The sequence below is a fragment of the Argiope bruennichi genome, chromosome 10, assembly GCF_947563725.1.
Source record: "Argiope bruennichi chromosome 10, qqArgBrue1.1, whole genome shotgun sequence".
Lineage (NCBI taxonomy): Eukaryota > Metazoa > Arthropoda > Arachnida > Araneae > Araneidae > Argiope > Argiope bruennichi.
In genome coordinates, this window is record NC_079160.1 from 36,119,263 (window position 1) to 36,138,574 (window position 19,312).

Here is a 19,312-nt window from a genome sequence, read left to right on the forward strand (position 1 = left end):
TTACATAAAGAAAAGCCAAATTACATCTTTAATGCTTTACGAAAATTCTTTCATTTTATCTGTCTGCAACAGATAGCGGAATGGATAAAAAAAAAACGAATTTCATGACAATTCTCTCAAACTTTTTATGAATTTCAATTTTTGTGAGTTTAAATTGCCTTATTTAATTCTAGCAGAGCCAGAAAAAATAATGAAAACAAATATAATGATAGTATATAATATTTTATACCTAGCTCTTTACAGGTTATAAATGGGTAAATGATATCGTGACTTTTAAATTATTTTGTTAACGTTCAGAAGTTTAACCCTACAGTGCATCGTGTAGCCATTTGGCCAAACATTTTTATTTCCATTTATGAGGTTTTAATGGCTGTTCCAAAGGGCAACAATGAGTGTTTGGAAATGCTTTTTGATAAACATTTGTAGAAAAGACCGATATATGCCATTAGCGGTATTAGAATTAGATTTAAACTGGAAACTTGGGAAAATAATAAAATGGCTATTGTATGAATAATTCTACAATTATTATCAATATATATATATATTGCATTGTAAATATATATATGGGTAAAAATGGACTTTTATTTTTATGGCAAAATTATTGCAATGTGACTTCTGTAGCTGGCGCATTGTTTAATTCATAATGTAAACATTTAGCACATTAAAGTTTTTTCTTTATTTGACTGAAAATTTTTTAAAAATAATTTTCCTAAATTATACACAATTATTCAAAGTCCATATATTTTTTTCCAAAAGGAAAAAAAACTTATGCATTCTTGGGTTAACCCTTTCTAGGGCCGTGGGAAGTATGCTTTCCACCAAATTTATCAATCTTTGTATGAAATTATGTAGATTGGCATAAGTTCTGACAAATTTTTTTAGTAAGTCAGAAACTTAGATGCTTCAGTTCTTTATCTCAGACAAAATGATGCGTCTTGATTTGTTACTTAATTATTAATGAACCAAATTAATTAATAATCAAATGAAATTTATCTAATAAGCTAAATGAATCCCTTTTCTTATTCTAATTTCAAGCCTAAAAATATTTTAACATAATATGACTAGAAAAAATTGGCCCTTTAAAAGGTTAAATTATCTCTTTTAATTATTACTTGATATAAATGGTTAGAAAATATCAGTATTGAGAAAAATAATGTTGTTTCTTTAGGATAATATTTGAATTAAATATAATCTATGTTAAAGGATATAGCCGTATATAATCAAATCATAATAACTTCAAAGTTGTGAAAAAATTTCTCAAGGAAATTTCAAACTGATTACAATAAAAATCTGCACATTTAAAAGCAACAGTTTTTACAGTAGAATATAACGAATACTTTTTCTCATTAATATTATGAAAAGTTGTCGAAATAGGCTATATTGGATATATCATTATATAAAAATTTGTTATATTGAGAAAACACATCACATATCTACGAAATGTTGTGTTAGAACAGAAATGTATAAAAATCGTTAGAATAATTAATGAGTTTTAAAAGCACTATTCAAAATTAATTAATTTAATTAAATATACTAAGTGAAAATGAAGGAAGACATTTCTAGTTTATTTTAGCCCTATAATGATAAAGCTAATTGCTTTATAGTGAATTTATTATTCTTTGATATTTTTATAGCCTTATTTTTCTAATAAATATTTTTTCATATATAATTAATAAATTTAATGCAAGGAAAATATAGAAAGCGGGACAGTAAAAAGTAGCACGTAGATACTTTTTTGCATTAATGTTTAAAAGTAATATTAAAATATTGAAAGTTTTTACAAAAATACAAATAATAAGGAATTAATATAGTGTTGTCAGCACTTTTTTATTTACTAACTTTAACATTTTATTCCTTCCTATTTTTACATTATATTGTTACGAAATTTCCGGGTTCGTTTGGATAGTGGGAGTTATATGGTGTGGAGAACGCTCAATCAGCAGGCGGCAGTAGAAAATAAAACAACATCGTTTATTTACACGAAGACACACAGGACAGCACAAAGACGACAACTATATACAGCACAGAAGACGATTATCTTCAGCCGAGACGTGCAGCATACAACAAGATTCTCTACTGCAGACAGTAGCGCACAGCTTAGTTCAGCACTAGCTTGACTCCGTCGCTGCTCCGCTAATCTCTGGAAGGCCAGTTCTTTCCGTTGATTCCGACTACTCTCCGATCTGGTTCACGACTACTCTCACATCACAGATTCGTAACAATATTTTTATGCTTGTACTTTAAATAAGATTGGATGAGTAACTAGGGACATATTTTTGTGTTTAGAGAGTGGAAACAGCACATTTAATGTATTTAATCGCTATTTTTAATCTGAATTAGAAACAACAAATACATTTTACCACAGAAAAATGTCTTCAAAAAATGATACAGATATACAGTTTCAGTGTGAAGAATAAAATAAAAAATCATTCGCATTAATTTCGTACCAATTGTATATTTCTTATCATTTTCGTTCGTCCTTCTCCGAATTACTATGTTTACAGATAACACATAATTCAAAAGACGATTTTCTAGAAATTTACTTAAAAATCTATCAAAACCTGGAGATGAAAAGATTGACGAATATTTTACTTCGTTTTTGAGTTCTACAAAAAAATTTGAACAATATCGTAAATCACTGTCGATGTTAATAGAATTCGGAAAAATCAGATTAATTTTACTTTTATCAAATATAAATGTAATCTGTATTGAAACTTAACGACAATTTTCGACTATTTGATGAAAAGAAAAGTCAGAAGCAGGAATTAATCCAATATCGGTTTGTTTCCAATCGAGCGTAAAGGAGGAGAAAGAAAGTCAAAAGTATTTAAATAGGATCATTTGGTTTCATTTTACATTTAGGACGATCAGAATATAACTAATTTAATAAAAGAGAAAAGCTGAATAAGATGAAAAGATTAGGAAATTTCTAATTTTATGCTGGTACATGCAAAATTGAAACAAGAAGAAATTCAAACGATTTTATTGTATGCAATCTTTAAAGATGTGAGATGGCGGCACAGTTTTTTTTAAGGTTTTTCTTTTAATGCAGTATTTAATTTCTTGGGAATAAAAACTATTTTAATACATGTATATTAAAAAATCTATTAATTTTCTTTTTTGTATGCAGATTTATTAATGAATTCTGCTCATGTGGCGGACAAATACAACAGCGCGAGCATAGCAGCTTACATCTTACATAATTTTGATTTATAAATAAAAATGATTTAATTCTGTACTTGTAATGTAATATTACAAATTCTTTATGTAGTTCTATACAATGTATATATGAAATATTATATCATTAATACAATGCAGAAAAGTCACAGCTAATATTCTATTTGCAGATAGTATTCTTTTAAAGCTGAAATATTTTGCTGAAAAGTCCTGTTTTAATTGCTCTAATTTTCCATATTATTCTTTATTAAACAGTCTTATGCAGTCATACCACGCTTTCGAATAACAAGTGATTCGCATAAACAATATGTAAATTGTTCTCTTATAAGCGATGTTGCACAAAACGAGTAGCGAGGAGACGTATTGATGTTATATGAAAGAGTGGCCTGTATCTAGAGTATTAGTCCATGTTGAGCCCTTATTTGAAGGTAAATATTTTTGCATGAATAAAGCCTTCGGCCTGATAGCGCTGTCTAATGCGACTCCTAGAGGTTTGAGCTAATGCTTGTAAAGTCTTAATAGAAGAGATTGCGTCTCTGACGAAGATTATGAAGCCAGGGATGGATATCAAGTGCAACGATGAATTGCTGGAAAAACATAACCAGCATAGAACCAGTCATAGAACCATTGAATAAATTATGAAGCTGCATTCTGTGTCATAGCAAAAAGTTGAGGATGAGGTTTGATCAAAAAAAGAGGAGATATAACGATCTCAGCAAGACAACAATCTTCCAATGAAAATAAGGAATATGTTGACAGCATGAAAGACTGTTGCATCGTATGTTGGAAAGCATCACCCTGACAAGGGAGTAATTATACTTGCTGCAAATTTATTTAACGATAATTCTTGTTGAATTTTCGGCAAATTATGAAAAGGCAATAATAAATGTCTTTAGACAACTTTCTTGCAAAAAAGCATGTGTTATTAATAATACATTATTATACAATTTTTTTAGGAATGGAGAGCTTTATCCCGTTTTACAATAATTCTAAAAAAAAAATGTTTCTCTGAATAAGTGTTTTGCATTACGAGAAAGATTCAGGAACGAATTATGAATGTTCAGTGAGGTTAAATTACAGATTAATTACCAATTATCAAGAATTACCAATATCCTGTTTAAGCATGAAAGATAAATGAATGAACATCATTGAAACGATTCGGAGGAAGGAACTAAGGTTAAATTCTTATGTCGATCACGGTGCAACCTCTCCTGCAAGAAGTACATTTCGTCATTGAAATGGAGATAATTCGATCTTACAACATTACTATCCAACTAAGGAATAGGAAGCTTCTCATCGCCATATCTATGGTGTCACATGGTAGAGGTTCGTTTTAGGTAAAAATGTTTCTATTGTTGTTAAAAGTCTGTAACTGAAATATTACTTTTTTGAACACAATTACTGTTTTCAGGTCGTTAACATGGTTTATTTTTTCAATGTTGTTAAGTTTTGCTAACTAAACAATATCTAAAAATAAATATTTGCTTCGATTGACCAAATGTATTAACGTATTGTGAGAACTGCTGATGCGGTAATTATTTCAAAGAACATTAATCTTAAAATCTATTTATCCATTAGCAGTTCTTTTTCAATGAAACAGTTCTACTCCCTCTCATAAAACATTCGTACCTTAATTAATCAGTTTTAATCCTTAATTAATAATTAAAGAAGATAATTTAATTACTTATCTTTATTTAAGGGATTCTTTAAGGGACACAGAAATCACTTATTAAATCTGCATACTGAACGCAATGCAGAAAATGTTAAAATGATCAGAATGCAAGGCTAAGAAATCACCCAATTTAGAGACATACTTCGAAATTTCAAAGCATATCTTGAGTGACTATATACATTTTTAGCCGAACTAATTAGCAATTGCGAAAATGCAGCAGAAGATAGGTTTTCCAAATGGGCTGTTTATTCAATTAGCACAAATTGCCCAATAATATCATCATGGTCTGTCCAAGATATTGTAAAGCATTCAGCACATTGTAAAAAATTGTGGAAATATTGTACAAAACTTTGTGCTAATAAGGCACAATGGAAATAGAACAATATGTCGGTAAGAATTCGGAGATAATACTAGGGAATACTAGGGATTTACATTTTTAGCCATATGAATTAGTCGCTGTGCGAAATCTGAAGTAATCCAAATAGTGATTGTGCAAAATCAGATTATTAATTAGTGGCTGTACACTTAGTAGAATTAGTTAGAGGCTGTGAAATTAATGGAATTGCTGTATAATTAGTAGAATCCGATTAGTGGAATTAGTGACTGTCAAAATCTGAAGGAATCCAAATAGTCTAATCTATTAACAAAAAATGACCGGTAACATTATTATGATATCTCCAAGATATTGTAAGGCATTCAGCATATTGTAAAAAATCGTGGAGACATTGTATAGAACTTTTTGATAATAGGAAACAATGGAAACAAGGCAATCTGTTGGTAAGAGCTCGGAGATAATACTAAGGAATTTCAATGCATAATTTGAGACGCTATTTACATTTTTAGCAAAACGAATGATTGGCAAAATCTGAAGGCAATTAGTGACTCTGCAAAATCAGTGGCGCTGTTATTAATTAGTTACTGTGCAATTAGTGGAATTAGCAACTATGAAATTAGTGGAATTATGGCTGTGCCATTACTTCAATTTCTGTAGAACTCATGGAATTATTGGCTGAGCAAAATCTGAAGGAATTCAAAAAGGCCACTCTTTAGCACAAAGTGATCAATAATAGCTTTAGATATCTCCAAGATATTGTATGGCATTCGACACATTGTACACACCTGTAGTGAATATCATATAAGCCAGTTAACAACTGCTCTACCCGTGCAATTGTTTTGTATTGTGGTCATGTTACTGGGCTGCGAACTGCAAGGTCTCAGGTTCTATCCTCGCTCATCACAATCTTCCACATTGGTGACCCGGACGTGATTTGAACACTCATCACAATCTTACTCACGCCTTTTTGCTAATAGGTACAGTGGAAATAGGACGATCGGTTAGAAAGAACATAGAGATATACTGGGGAATTTCAAAATAGATTTTGAATGACCATTTTCATTTCTAGTCACGAATTAGTGGTCACAATTTTCCACATTGGTGACCCGGACGTGATTTGAACACTCATCGCAGTCTTACTCACGCCTTTTTGCTAATAGGTACAATGGAAATAGGACGATCGGTTAGAAAGAACATAGAGATATACTGGGGAATTTCAAAATAGATTTTGAATGACCACTTTCATTTCTAGTCATACGAATTAGTGGCTGCTTAGAATCTGAAGGAGTCCAATTATTGGCTTGCAAGATCAGTGGCACTGATTATTAATTAATGGCTGTGAAATTAGTGGAATTAGTAACTGGACAATAAGTGAAATTAGTGGATGTACTACTAGAAAAGTCGCTGTACAATTAGTGGAATTAGTGGCTGTGCAAAATCTGAAGGTATCCAAAAAGTCCTTCCATTAATAAAATATATCGTAAGTATATCTTTAGTAATATCGTTATATTTCCAAGATATTGTAAGCCATTCAGTCCATTAAGAAAATCGTGGAAATATTATGTAAAACAATGTGCTAATAGGGAACAGTTGGAAAGAACGGAAATGAATTTATGTATATTAGATTGGGATTTTCTATTTATAAATATCATCCAGTTCTACGATATCATTAATGTTTATAAGCTACTTAATTCCTTTTCTCCCCAAAAGTAACGATTTTATGAATATATCCAAAACATCCCATTCCTCTGTCCTATCCTATATACAACATGCATAAATAGAAAGAAGGCAGCTATTCTAGTTCTTCAATCGCTTTCGATTCCTCCGTTTTGGTATGTAGGCATAAAACTGCCTATCTACGTCCTAGAAAACAATAGATAAGCTCGTAAAAGTTTAAATCAGAGTATGTACACTGAAAACGATGACGATAAATCTATTTTATTAACACAACTTCCACTTTTACGCAGGGGATTGGGGGGGTTGAGGCAGCAAGAAAACTTCCTTCGTTCCCCGTTATCTACTATTGCACAAGAGATTGCTCTTTAAATTTTCTCTCAACACTTACGGCCATCCCGGCCCGCAAAGAAAGCATTCGCTGGGGCGTGACTACCCGAAGCCCCAGGGATAAACAAAGGGCTTGTTTATCGGGGCGGTGATATTGATTGTAAATCTACTGAGCTATCTGTTGCGGAAATGTTGTTTGGACTCCAATTATTGAATTTCAGGAAAACTCAACCGATAAGGAGAAAAAAAAAAAAAAGCAATGCAATAAAGTCAGTCTAAAGCACTGAAGCGAGCAATTTTAATAACGCCGAGGAAAAAAGTTTTCTTTTATAGTTTTCTTTTTTTTTTTTAATCGTGAGATAGGGGAAATAGTTTGTAGGGGGTTCTTTATAGTTTCTTAGGCCTGAGTAAAATAATATATATAAAAAACATAAACACCAGAAATACAATCTCTTTTTTGGTATAGGGAGTGCTCAGTGTCAATTTACCAACATAATTTCATAAGATTTTTGAAGATTAAAATTATTAAAATCTATAATTGATTCAATGTGAAATTAATTTATCTAATAAGTGACTCAATATCAAATTAATAGATCATTTATCTAATATATGATTCAGTATGAAATTAACTGATTCATTTATTTTGCATATGATTCAGTATGGAATTAACTGATTCATTTATCTAATATGCGATTCAGTATGAAATTAATTGACTCATTTATCTAATATGTGATTCAGTATGAAATTCATTGACTCATTTATGTAATATGTGATTCAGTATGAAATTTATTGAGTCATTTATCTAATATATGATTCAGTATGAAATTCATTGATTCATTTATCTAATATGGGATTCAGTATGAAATTCATTGATTCATTTATCTAATATGTGATTCAGTATGAAATTCATTGATTCATTTATCTAATATGTGATTCAGTATGAAATTCATTGATTCATTTATCTAATATGGGATTCAGTATCAAATTCATTGATTCATTTATCTAATATGTGATTCAGTATGAAATTCATCGATTCATTTATCTAATAAGTATAGAATGCAAAATAAAATGATTCATTTATAAATAAAACTCAATATTATCTGCCTTATGAGATGGCAACAATACCACTTTATAATAATATCTAGTACAATAATGTCTAGTCTAGTGTTTAATATATCTAGTCCAATCAGTGAAGGATTCATGAAATAAGGGATAAATACATCATCTAGTCGCCAAAGCGACATTGGAGTACCTCGAAAATAGCTAAAGCAGATGTTTTGACAACAGTATAAGAGAGTAAGTTGTCATCTTGAGGATTATCAGAAGAAACTGGCCTGTATTTCTGTTTCGCTTGAGGGAAACAGGAAAACCTATACAATCAGTTTGACAGCTTTCGAATAATTCCAAGCAAATACTGTAATCAGAAGACAGAAATCCATAACCTTCTTTTTTCCTTGTTCATATTTTTCAGCTACAATCGGCTAGTCAAGTGATGGATATTATTTGCAATATAATTGCTGTAATCAGATGCACGTGTTTTGTCTAATAGAATCAATTCAAATGATGTCTCAGTAACATCATGAACCAATTAGAAGCGTAACGTATATCACACTGCATGTTCACCCCTCCTTCTGGGAAGAATAATATTCAAATAAGTTCAATTACTAAATTTAACATTTTCCTAATGTAAAATATGAATATAATATTCGGATGCAAGTTTCGGGTATTAAATTGGAATAAACTTCAGTTAACCTGTTAACCGCGTAGTTAACTTATATTCAACTTGTTCAGCAATGAAATATTTCGTCATACCCGGTTAACAGGTTAAAGCACTGGCTTCCAATCTTTTACCATTATGAATTTAACATTTTATGTCTGTTTTAGTAGAGGGTATTCCAACACGAACAATCTCTAAATTAAAGGCAAGTAAATGCGCTTACCTTTGTTTTGTTGGTTGGAATCTCTTTTTGTTTACATACTGGTGTTGTTGTCTCCATCTGCAGCTGAAAATCTCAAATATCTAATTAGTGGCAGGTTCAGTGACTGTATGACTCATTAACATGGGGAACTTCTCTTTAAGATATTATTTTAATAGTTACTTGATTATAGGTTACATGATTAAGAATATATTTACAAGTTAGAAGAGTATAAAACGCGTTCGTTGGTTGCCGCCAAATCGAGAGGAAGCCAACAAACCCCTGGTGGTGAGAAGGGAAAGTTCTTCACAGTTAAAACTGGTTACAGTTAAGGCCTGGTATCCAACACTCTCCCACCTTTGAGTTTCGTAAAGACTTTAGAAACTCAAACCAATGAGTCTAGGAGAGCATTGGGCTTTAAAAGCCGGCCATAACGGGATCTTCTTGGTTGTCTCACATCTGAAACAGCATGAGAGTCACTAGAGGTAGGTGTACCATCAGGAATCATCATTGTGGATGGAGAATCACTCTTTGGGAGACACGGGATAGCAGATTTTTCACTTTGGCTGACCTCAAGAGGAAAAAGTCTCTGGATTGGACGTAGGAAAGACCCAGATTTGGTCTGGACTTCCACGAGACAAACTTTCTTGTCTTTTCCAAGATATAATTTGATGACTCTTCCCAAAGGCCAATTTATTCGCTTGACGTTACTATCACCGATGAGAACAATGTCTCCTTCTTTAATTTTAGATTCATTACGAATCTTTGAAAATTCTCTAAGATGTCCAAGATATTCGATTCTGAAACGTTTTCTGAGATCTTGACACACTTTTTGCCTGTAGAAGAATCTTTTATTCATTCTCTTAGCATCTATTTGATCTATATCTGGAACTCCTATTTCTTTTAAATCTTGTAAAAACATAGCAGGTGTTAATGCTATAAGGTCCTCATTGTCTTCACTTAAGTATGTCAAAGGTCTTGAATTTATAATGCCCTCAGCATCACATAGTACAGTGTACAATTCTTCAAATTGTAAGGAGGCCTTTCCAAGAATTTTTCTTAAGATAGATTTCAACATACCTATAAGCCTTTCCCAAAATCCGCCCCACCATGGGGCTGATGGGGGGTTGAATTTCCATAGGATTTTCTTTACTGAGGCATATTCTTGTATTTTCACCCAATCAACAGATTTCAGCTCATTAGAAGTACCCACTAAGTTGGTTCCATTATCTGAATAAATTGTAGCTGGTCTTCCTCTTCTAGAAATAAACCTTCGTAAAGCTAGAATAAAACTATCTGTTGATAAACTAGTTACCAGCTCGATGTGGACTGCGCGATAGACTGCGCATGTAAAAAGTACAGCCCAACATTTGCTTTTGTTTTTCAAATATAGTGGTCCGCACAAGTCAACTCCTACTACTTCAAAAACATAAGCATCTCTGACGCGATCTTCGGGTAGTGGAGCACTTGCTACTTCTAATGGCCGAGATGAAAAACGTTGACATATTACACAATTCCTTATTACTTGACGTATTGTCTTCCTGCTTTTTAAGATCCAATAATTCTCTCTTAAACTCGACATCAAAATCTGTATCCCAGCATGACTAAGTTCAACATGCTTTTCAAAAATAAGTTTTCCAATAACATCATGCTTTGAAGGCAGCAAAATTGGAAATCTAAATGTTGGTAGATCACTTCTTTGAGAAATTTTGGTCTTTACTCTTAATAAACCATCTGAATCCAGGAATGTCTGTAAGTTCAGTTTTTCATTCCCCAAAAAACATTGACTTTGAACTTGTTTTAAAATGTACTTTTCTGCAGCCTCTACTTCTTCAAAATCTAGGGTACCGAATTTTCTTTCTTTTTTCTGGGTTTTAGCATTTTTATAAAAACGAAAAATCCAAGCCGTGATTCTGGTCATTTTTCGGAAAGAAGATACCTTAGAAAAGTACTCTAATTGCTCTGTCGTGGTGTTAGTGACAGACACAATAGATTTTCTTTTTTCGGAGTTTACAACGTCGAAATCTGGCATAGTTTCCGAAACAGGCCAATCTTCTATAGGCATTCTCAGCCAATTTGGACCCTTCCACCAAAGAGATTTCACAAGTTCCTCTGCATTGGAACCTCGTGATGGAAGGTCAGCTGGGTTTAATGTTCCACTTATGTGCCTCCAGTCTTCAGGATTGGTGAGTTTACGGATTTCCAGTACCCTGTTGTAAACAAACGTGGCCCAATTCTCATTTCTTTTGATCCAATACAAAGCATTCATAGAGTCAGACCAGTAGAAGATTGGTATGTTCTCAAGTCCAAGTTCGGATATGGTTGCTTTTGCCAATCTAGCACCAATAGTACAGGACAAAAGTTCTAGGCGTGGAATAGAGATCTTTTTCAAAGGAGCAACTCTATTTCTAGCTTGTATTAACTGGCACGACGTGCTATCAGCAGATTCAGCTTTCAAGAAGATACATGTAGCGTAGGCACTCTGACTTGCGTCACAAAAAACATGGATGGAAAATTTGGAATCTTCTGCAAAGTCCTCACGTACACATCTTGGTATTTCAAGATCATTCAATTTCGGTAACTTCATCTTCCAGCGTTCGAATCTTTCAGTTATCAGCAGAGGGAGTTCAGCATCCCAGGACAGACCCAATTTCCAGCATTCCTGCAACAAAGATTTGGGCTCTAGAGTCACTGGACAAGAAAATCCTATCGGATCAAAGATTCGATGAACGGTTGACAGGATTTTTCTTTTTGTAATAGGTCCTTTATCTTCTTTCATCAAACTTTTCAAATCTAGAGATATAGTGTCCTTTGGTAAATTCCACAGAAGCCCAAGAACTGGAACCTTTCGGTCTTCTTGCCTTTCTTCAGTTTTGTCTTCAGTAGGAGAATGCTCCCACCCTCGAAGTTCAAACTTGGCAGTAGATAATAGTGCTTGTGATTCCGAAATAAATCTAGCGAGTTCTTCTCTTCTGTTGACGCTGAAAACACAATTATCAACGTAGAAGGACCTCATAAGTTGCTGGGCTGTTTCCTTGAGATGATCTGGGGCGTTTTTTAAATGAAGTTCTAATGTAGCTCCTAGAAGGAAAGGACTGGAGGAGATTCCGAACACAACTCTTTTGTGCTGCAGGATCTTGATATTTCCGTCTTTTCTTCTATCCTTCCATAAAAATCTGAGATATGGTCTATCTCGTTCTTGTAATCCAATTTGCAGAAAGGCCTTCTTAATGTCAGATATCACTCCATATTTTTCAACACGAAAGCGATTTATGAGAGATGGAATGAGTTCTACAAGATTTGGTCCCTTTTCGAGGCAGTCATTAATAGAAGGTGTATTCTTTTCTTTAGCTGAACCATCAAAAACGGGTCGAACTTTGGTCGTCGAATTCTCCTTGAAGACAGGATGGTGAGGTAAGAAATGCTGTCCTTCTTTGATTTCTTGCATAGGATCAACTTCTTCAATGATACCCTCATTCTGCCAATCCTGAAAAACATCATCATAATCGGCCAGCTTCTCGACACGTTCTAAGGCTTTAATACAACTGTTAAGTCTTCGTTCAGCTAACTTTCTGCCATCAGGAAGAGGTGGATGATCATGTATCCACGGTAGACTGACAATGTAGCGCCCCTCGTTATCTCGTGTTACACTGCGTTCAAAATGTTCCTTAGCCGCTTCTTCTAGTTCTTTTCTACTTTGAGTTTCCGCAGGGTCATTGATATTCAATGTATCAAGCCTCCAAAGATCGGATATATTTACGTCGTTGACAAGTAGCGACATTAGCGTGCTGGAACTATCATTTTTATTAATTCCTGATCTTCCAATAACTGTCCACCCTAACTTGGTGTTCATCGCAATTAGATCAGGCGAAAGTTTTTTAATTTCTCCTGTAAATAATCTGGCTGCCGTATCTGCCCCTAATAATATGTGAATCTCCTTGGGATCGTTTTCATACAAACAAAGATTTTCATCTAAGCAAATATCACTAACAAATATACCCAATTGTTTTACTTCTTCGATGTTTTTAGAATCTAATTTGGGAAGAGAAGTGCAAATTTTATTCTGATCCATTACTTCTACATTACAACAGAAATTATTTTCTGTATTACGCAATTTAATGGAATACATCTTGTGGTTTTCCCGCCTTTTCAGTCCTCCGAAAAGTCCATGAGTCACCGTTTGTTCCCCAAGACACTTCAATTTCATTACATCCGCTATGTATTTGCTGACATACGACCTCTGGCTCCCGAGGTCAATGATCGATCTAACATAGTGTTTTAAATCATTATTTTCGACGCTAACAATTAAAGTCTGCAGATAAACCTCCCTGGAACATAAATTATTCGCCAACGTGAAATTTTCATTTAAAAGATTATTCTCATCCTTACTTTCATTAAAATGGGTATTATTTTTCGGAACAGAATTATCTTGATTGCATAATATGGATAAATGTTTTTTACCACAGAGAGTACAAACTATTTTTGACCTACAAAATTTAGCAACATGAAATTGCTTTGCACAAATAAAACACGCAGCTTTTTTAGACAGTATACGTTTCCGTTCTTCCAAACTTAAAGTACGTACGTATTCACAATCAACAACATCATGAAATTTATTGCAGAATAAGCATTCCGGTGTTTTTATTTTTACTTCAGAACTAATCAATTCTGAACTGCTAAATCTCTTTGCAGTGGAACATCTAGGATTATTTATTTTTCCGCTAGTTGAGTCATAACGCAACGGGTGAAATGAATACTTTTCTTTTTTCGAACTCACGGGAGAAGCATACATTAACGATCGTTCTTTTGCTTTCAGCTGAAGAGACAGGAAGTCGAGCAATTCATCTATTTCATATTTATCCGATTTCATGTTTTTATTATATTCTAAAACGAGATCGGGGGGAAGGCATTTTAACAGGATTGGGCAAAGTAGGTTTTCGTAGGTTTCTTTCAAAACATTAAGAGATTCAAGAGATCGGATTTCTGTCTGTATATTATCAAACATTTTTCTGAATGATACAATATCATCTGAGTTCTTTAATGGGCAGATACGCAGTAAATTATTCAAATGGGTATTAATGAGAACATCTGATCTTCCGAAGCGTTCTTTAAGTAATTTTATGGCGATTTCGTAATTTTCTGGTGTAAATGCAAATCCTTCTATGGTACTAAGGGCAGAACCACCTAGGTGTGCTTTTAAGTAATTAAATTTACTGACTTCACTTAATGAATCATTTTCATGTATGGCTGATTCAAAGGAGTTCCAAAATGAAAGCCATAAACTTGATTGCCCGTAGAATTTAGATATCGCAAGTTTTGGCAATTTAATGTTCGATGATTCTTTATAACAGGAACTTGGAACATTCAAAGAATCAACATTTTTTGTTCGTTCGCGAATTTTTTTGGTCGCTCTAAATTTCCAAGTTATAATTTTTTGGGTGTATTCCGATACTTCTTTTACTTCTCTTTCTAATTTGTCCTCGGAAACGAATTCTTCAATTTGTGAATCTAGATTCTTTAATTCACTTGACTCAACCGCAAGCTGCTCTAACATTTCTTCTAACATATCGACATTTACATCTGTTTTCGTTAGTTCTGTTTCAATAGTTTTACAAATTTTGGTAACAGATGTTCTCAAAACTCCCCGTTTCTTTCTTAACCTGCCACTTTTATCATCCATTTTTAGAATTGAACAGTTCGAAATTTATATTCAGTAAGATTCAATAATATATAAATTCAATAATAATAATAAATCAGTTCAAAATTCTAATATATATTTTTCAGCTCTAAATTGGAATAAACCACACCAATTATCCCGGCAGGGATGCCAAATAATATTCCAACACGAACAATCTCTAAATTAAAGGCAAGTAAATGCGCTTACCTTTGTTTTGTTGGTTGGAATCTCTTTTTGTTTACATACTGGTGTTGTTGTCTCCATCTGCAGCTGAAAATCTCAAATATCTAATTAGTGGCAGGTTCAGTGACTGTATGACTCATTAACATGGGGAACTTCTCTTTAAGATATTATTTTAATAGTTACTTGATTATAGGTTACATGATTAAGAATATATTTACAAGTTAGAAGAGTATAAAACGCGTTCGTTGGTTGCCGCCAAATCGAGAGGAAGCCAACAAACCCCTGGTGGTGAGAAGGGAAAGTTCTTCACAGTTAAAACTGGTTACAGTTAAGGCCTGGTATCCAACAGAGGGTCTTTTACAAATATTCTTTTTAAAAATTTCTTACCTTCTTCCTTTGTTAGGATGATTCGGAATTACTATCATTAGTGTAAAATACTTTTTGCGATATTTACATGCATTTATTTATTTATTTTTAAGAAGCTTTTTAATTTTTCATGAATATCCAAGACCAAATTTTATTACCAAGTTTTTACTTTTTTTATTAAATAACATCAGGAGAAGGCATTGGAATTTATATTGAGAATTCGAAATCAAGATTTTGAATTGCTCTTTCGAATACTGTCATTATATAGAAAGTGATAATAATTGTTTTGAACTTAGAGGTGATTATAAATAACTTTCCCGATATATGAGAATATAACTATCATACCATTCATAAGAACGAGATAAACTCACCAGGAGCAATAGCCTAGCTTCAGCAAAATACACCTAAACTGCAGAAAAACAACACTTTCTTGGGTATCACTACTCCACAGGCTGAATCCACCCACTTCCCGAAGAACGGATACCCATTGTGTGACACTGCTCGCTCCCGCTCTCACACCCTGGTTTCTGGAACCGGCAAAAACCCTTACCAATTTTCTCTTTAATAGTCTCCACAGCTCAAGGCAACGAACAACGCCAGGTCCTAAAAGCACCCGGATCATGGAGATAGTCTTGCTCCGCAAGGCGGGTGCTCCAATAATCTTCCACTTCCAAGAACGAAATAAAATTTTAGTTCAAGATATTTTGAGGTATGCGTTCAAGAATCGTATGAAAGAAGAAAAGAGAAAATAACCAACAATAGCAAAGAAACAAAGCAACCCTCCTCACCCCTCATTTTATTGTGTTTTACACATTTTTTTCTTGACCTATTTCAACCACGTTGATACTTTGCATGCGGCAGATGGTACCAAGAACCAAAGCGCGTGCCATGCCCAGAGGAATCTGGTAAATTTCCCTTCTCTGTTAGACCCACTATAATTGTTTTCTCTTTTTTTCTTAGTCTGTCTAGCAATGATGATTTTCGTATTACAGATACCACTTCAACGCTATTTATTGTTTCTTGCTATAGAAAATATATGCCAATAAAAAAAGTTGGTGTTTCCATTCGAAAATTTTCAAATTTTGTCACTGTAACAGCAACTGTTAGAGTTTAAACAGTTGTTTTTCGTATGATTCTTAAGCGAATTCTAAAATAAATTGAACCAAAATTTTATTCTGTTACTGTAAACGGTGTAATAGTTATGGTTTTATTTATCGGGATAGTTTATTTTTAATTATCATCTTGTATTAAACTAGTGATTCTAATAATGATGTAATTCCAGTGAAGTGATGAATGGTGCTGTTAGAAAATTTCCAGTGATAATGAAATAGAAGAAAATGAGAAGAGAGGACATCTATAAATACGACTTGCATGCCAACAATGTATAAACTTAATACATCGCAAAAGGGTTAAAATATATTTCACTTTGTTCAATCTTTTCCCAAGAACAAATCTTTTTATTTTTTATAACAAGCATCAAGACAATCTCGCACTTTATTTTATGACATATTTTAAATTTCACAACGACACCGAATGAATAAAGTCTAAAAAAAATAATTCCATGATGAGTCATTCTTGGTGAATAGCTTCCAGTCACCAAGAATGACTCATCTTCCTATTCCTTGCAGCGGATAAAATTTCGTGCTCTAGTAAATGAGATAGCCAACATTAGACGATCTCGAGAAGCATCTCGGATTCGCCGCTCAAAATTCGAGTTGCCGGGGTGCTTTATGGAATGAAGAATGTCTCATAACGCATTCTAGACCCAGTTTTGGAAATATTCTGCGGCCGGATGGAGAATTTCTAAGATGCCCTTAAATAGAACGAAGGAAGCATGCTCAAGCAAAAGATATTTGGAGATATGGAAGGATATCTTGTAAAGAATTTTCTGAAAGTATCTACTTGGAGTGGAAGAGGAATTTTTTAAAAAAATATAAATGATTGCTCAAATATGCATGGTTTTATTTAAGATTTGAAGTTAAGTCATGAAATATTGAACGAGTTTCGAAAATATATACTTAAGATTTTCAAAAGATGATCATGTTTGTTTAAAGATTTCTTGAATTAAGTTTGAGGTATAATCCATATTTATTATTTAATTTTAAGTTATCTGTTTAAAACTCGTTATACTGTTAAAATAGTTATATGTATTACAAACTTCATAATAATTTTTGCATGAATTCTAAAGCATCGAATTTAAAAGAACAAGATTTACTCAACAAAATGAAAATATTTTTGAAATATAAGCTTTCTTTTTTGTTTTACTCGTATTTTCCAACATTTTTACATACTTTTTGATTATCTTATTCGAAGTCTGTAACATTTCTAAGAAGATTTCAGAAAAAGAACTTATTGGATATTCCAAATCATGGAATTGTCAAAGTTACATTTCGACAAATTTTAGATATAACAGGATGCTCCATTTTTTGGTATTTAACTGTAACTGTGACCCAAAGAGTGAAAGCAGATTGCGATTACAACACTATGGAAACCTGGTCAAAAATGACTTGTTTATATATGTTTGATTGTTTGCATGTTATTGAGCAGATATGCTGATTTGCCCTTTATAATTCACCAATTTTTCAAATGCAGAATTGTATATCAGTATTTTAATTATTTTATTTAATAATTTTGTTTTCTATCTTTTGAATGTTGGTAAACTGAAAATTCTGGATTATATTGAAAGGTTTATATTTTACAAATTTCCACATTTTACATTACAAGAATGACATTTAGATAACTTTCATTTTGTTTTCTATTTAAGAAAAAATAAAAATAGAATAGTTCTCTAATATTAAGAAGCCGCTGTCTTTGCTTAATGAAATAATTATCAAAATTTCAAAAATTCTCTAAGAGGTAAACAAGTTTTTCCCCGCTAAAAATATTAGAAAAAAAAATTCGGTAAACTGAAAATTTTTGTTATATTGAGCGGTTTTTATTTTAAAAATTTTGGCATTTTTACATTAAAAGAATGGTATTTGAATAGCATTCATTTTGTTTTAAATTTAAGAAAGAATAAAAATAGAATAGTTCTCTAATGTTAAAAAACCGTTCTCTCTGTTTAATGAAATAACAAACAAAACTTCGAAAACTTTCTTTTTCAGGTAATCACGTTTTTTTTTTCGTTAAAAATATTAGAAATAAAACATTTGAAGTAATTTCTTTATAAAAGTTCTCCATTAAATGATTGATTAAAATTAAATCATATGGTTACTTTAATTATTACTTTAATGATTTGGTTTAGATTTAATGGGAATACTTTAGTAAGATGGCATTTTAATAAAAGAGTATAACTTCCAGTATAAATGTATACATTTAAGTAATAAATTTGTTGAGTAAAAGTCTTAACAATTTTATAAGTGCTCAAATCATTAATTTAATTGAAGTACTTATAGGAATCTATTAAATGCAGCTGGTATTTGAAATCAAGCTGCGATTAACTGCAGCTGTTTTATTAGAGTCTAGACTCATTTCTTTCTTTTATTATAATTGTTAATAATGCTTAAAATACTAATTTTGCCAATATAATTTTTTTGAATTATTAATGCTAAGATTTAAGGTAGGTGCAATAAATAATTACTTATAAGCACTTAATTTAAAATGTTAGAATTAAATAATTTTTTTAATAGTTATATATTTATTTGCTTTTGAAAGGTTATGTTTGCTCTGAATAAAAATTCCATAATTAGAGTATAAAGTAAAGGTAAACGAAGAAAAAAAGAAATTCACTATTTACCGTTTGAAATATACACATTTGATTAGTCCAAAATTTAAAGCAAAACCTTAGCAATACATTTAATAACAATTAATATTTGCCAAATAACGTTTCAAGTTAATTTATACTGATTAAATTGCAATAGAATAATTTTTTTAATAATTATTTATTCATTTTCTTTTAATGGTTATGTTTGCTTTGAAAAAAAAAATTCCATGATCAGAATATAAAGTAAAAGTAAACGAAAAAGAGAAATTCACTATTTACC

At 32.2% G+C, this 19,312-nt stretch overlaps 2 protein-coding genes across 2 annotated transcripts in view; both read right to left on the minus strand.

Moving 5' to 3' along the window:
* LOC129989483 (neprilysin-1-like) overlaps positions 1-19,312 on the minus strand; it is a 459,015-nt gene that overhangs the window by 201,866 nt on the left and 237,837 nt on the right. The gene's annotated exons all lie outside the window — the stretch shown is intronic.
* LOC129987497 (uncharacterized) lies at positions 9,489-14,835 on the minus strand. The gene is made up of 3 exons (XM_056095471.1): positions 14,107-14,835; positions 11,043-13,431; positions 9,489-10,853 (listed from the first exon to the last, which is right to left on the minus strand). Exons 1-3 carry the CDS (start codon positions 14,781-14,783, stop codon positions 9,489-9,491), a joined length of 4,431 nt encoding a protein of 1,476 aa, XP_055951446.1. The 5' UTR covers positions 14,784-14,835.

What these genes read in the sequence shown, in the direction of transcription:
- LOC129987497 (XM_056095471.1), bottom strand. Translation starts at nt 14,783, where the DNA reads ATGGATGATAAAAGTGGCAGGTTAAGAAAGAAACGGGGAGTTTTGAGA. An exon ending in ATTGTATCATTCAGAAAAAT is followed by an intron (nt 13,432 to 14,106) that starts GTTTGATAATAT and finishes TTTATGTTCCAG; the next exon opens with GGAGGTTTATCTGCAGACTT. An exon ending in AATTAGAGTACTTTTCTAAG is followed by an intron (nt 10,854 to 11,042) that starts GTATCTTCTTTC and finishes CTGAACTTACAG; the next exon opens with ACATTCCTGGATTCAGATGG.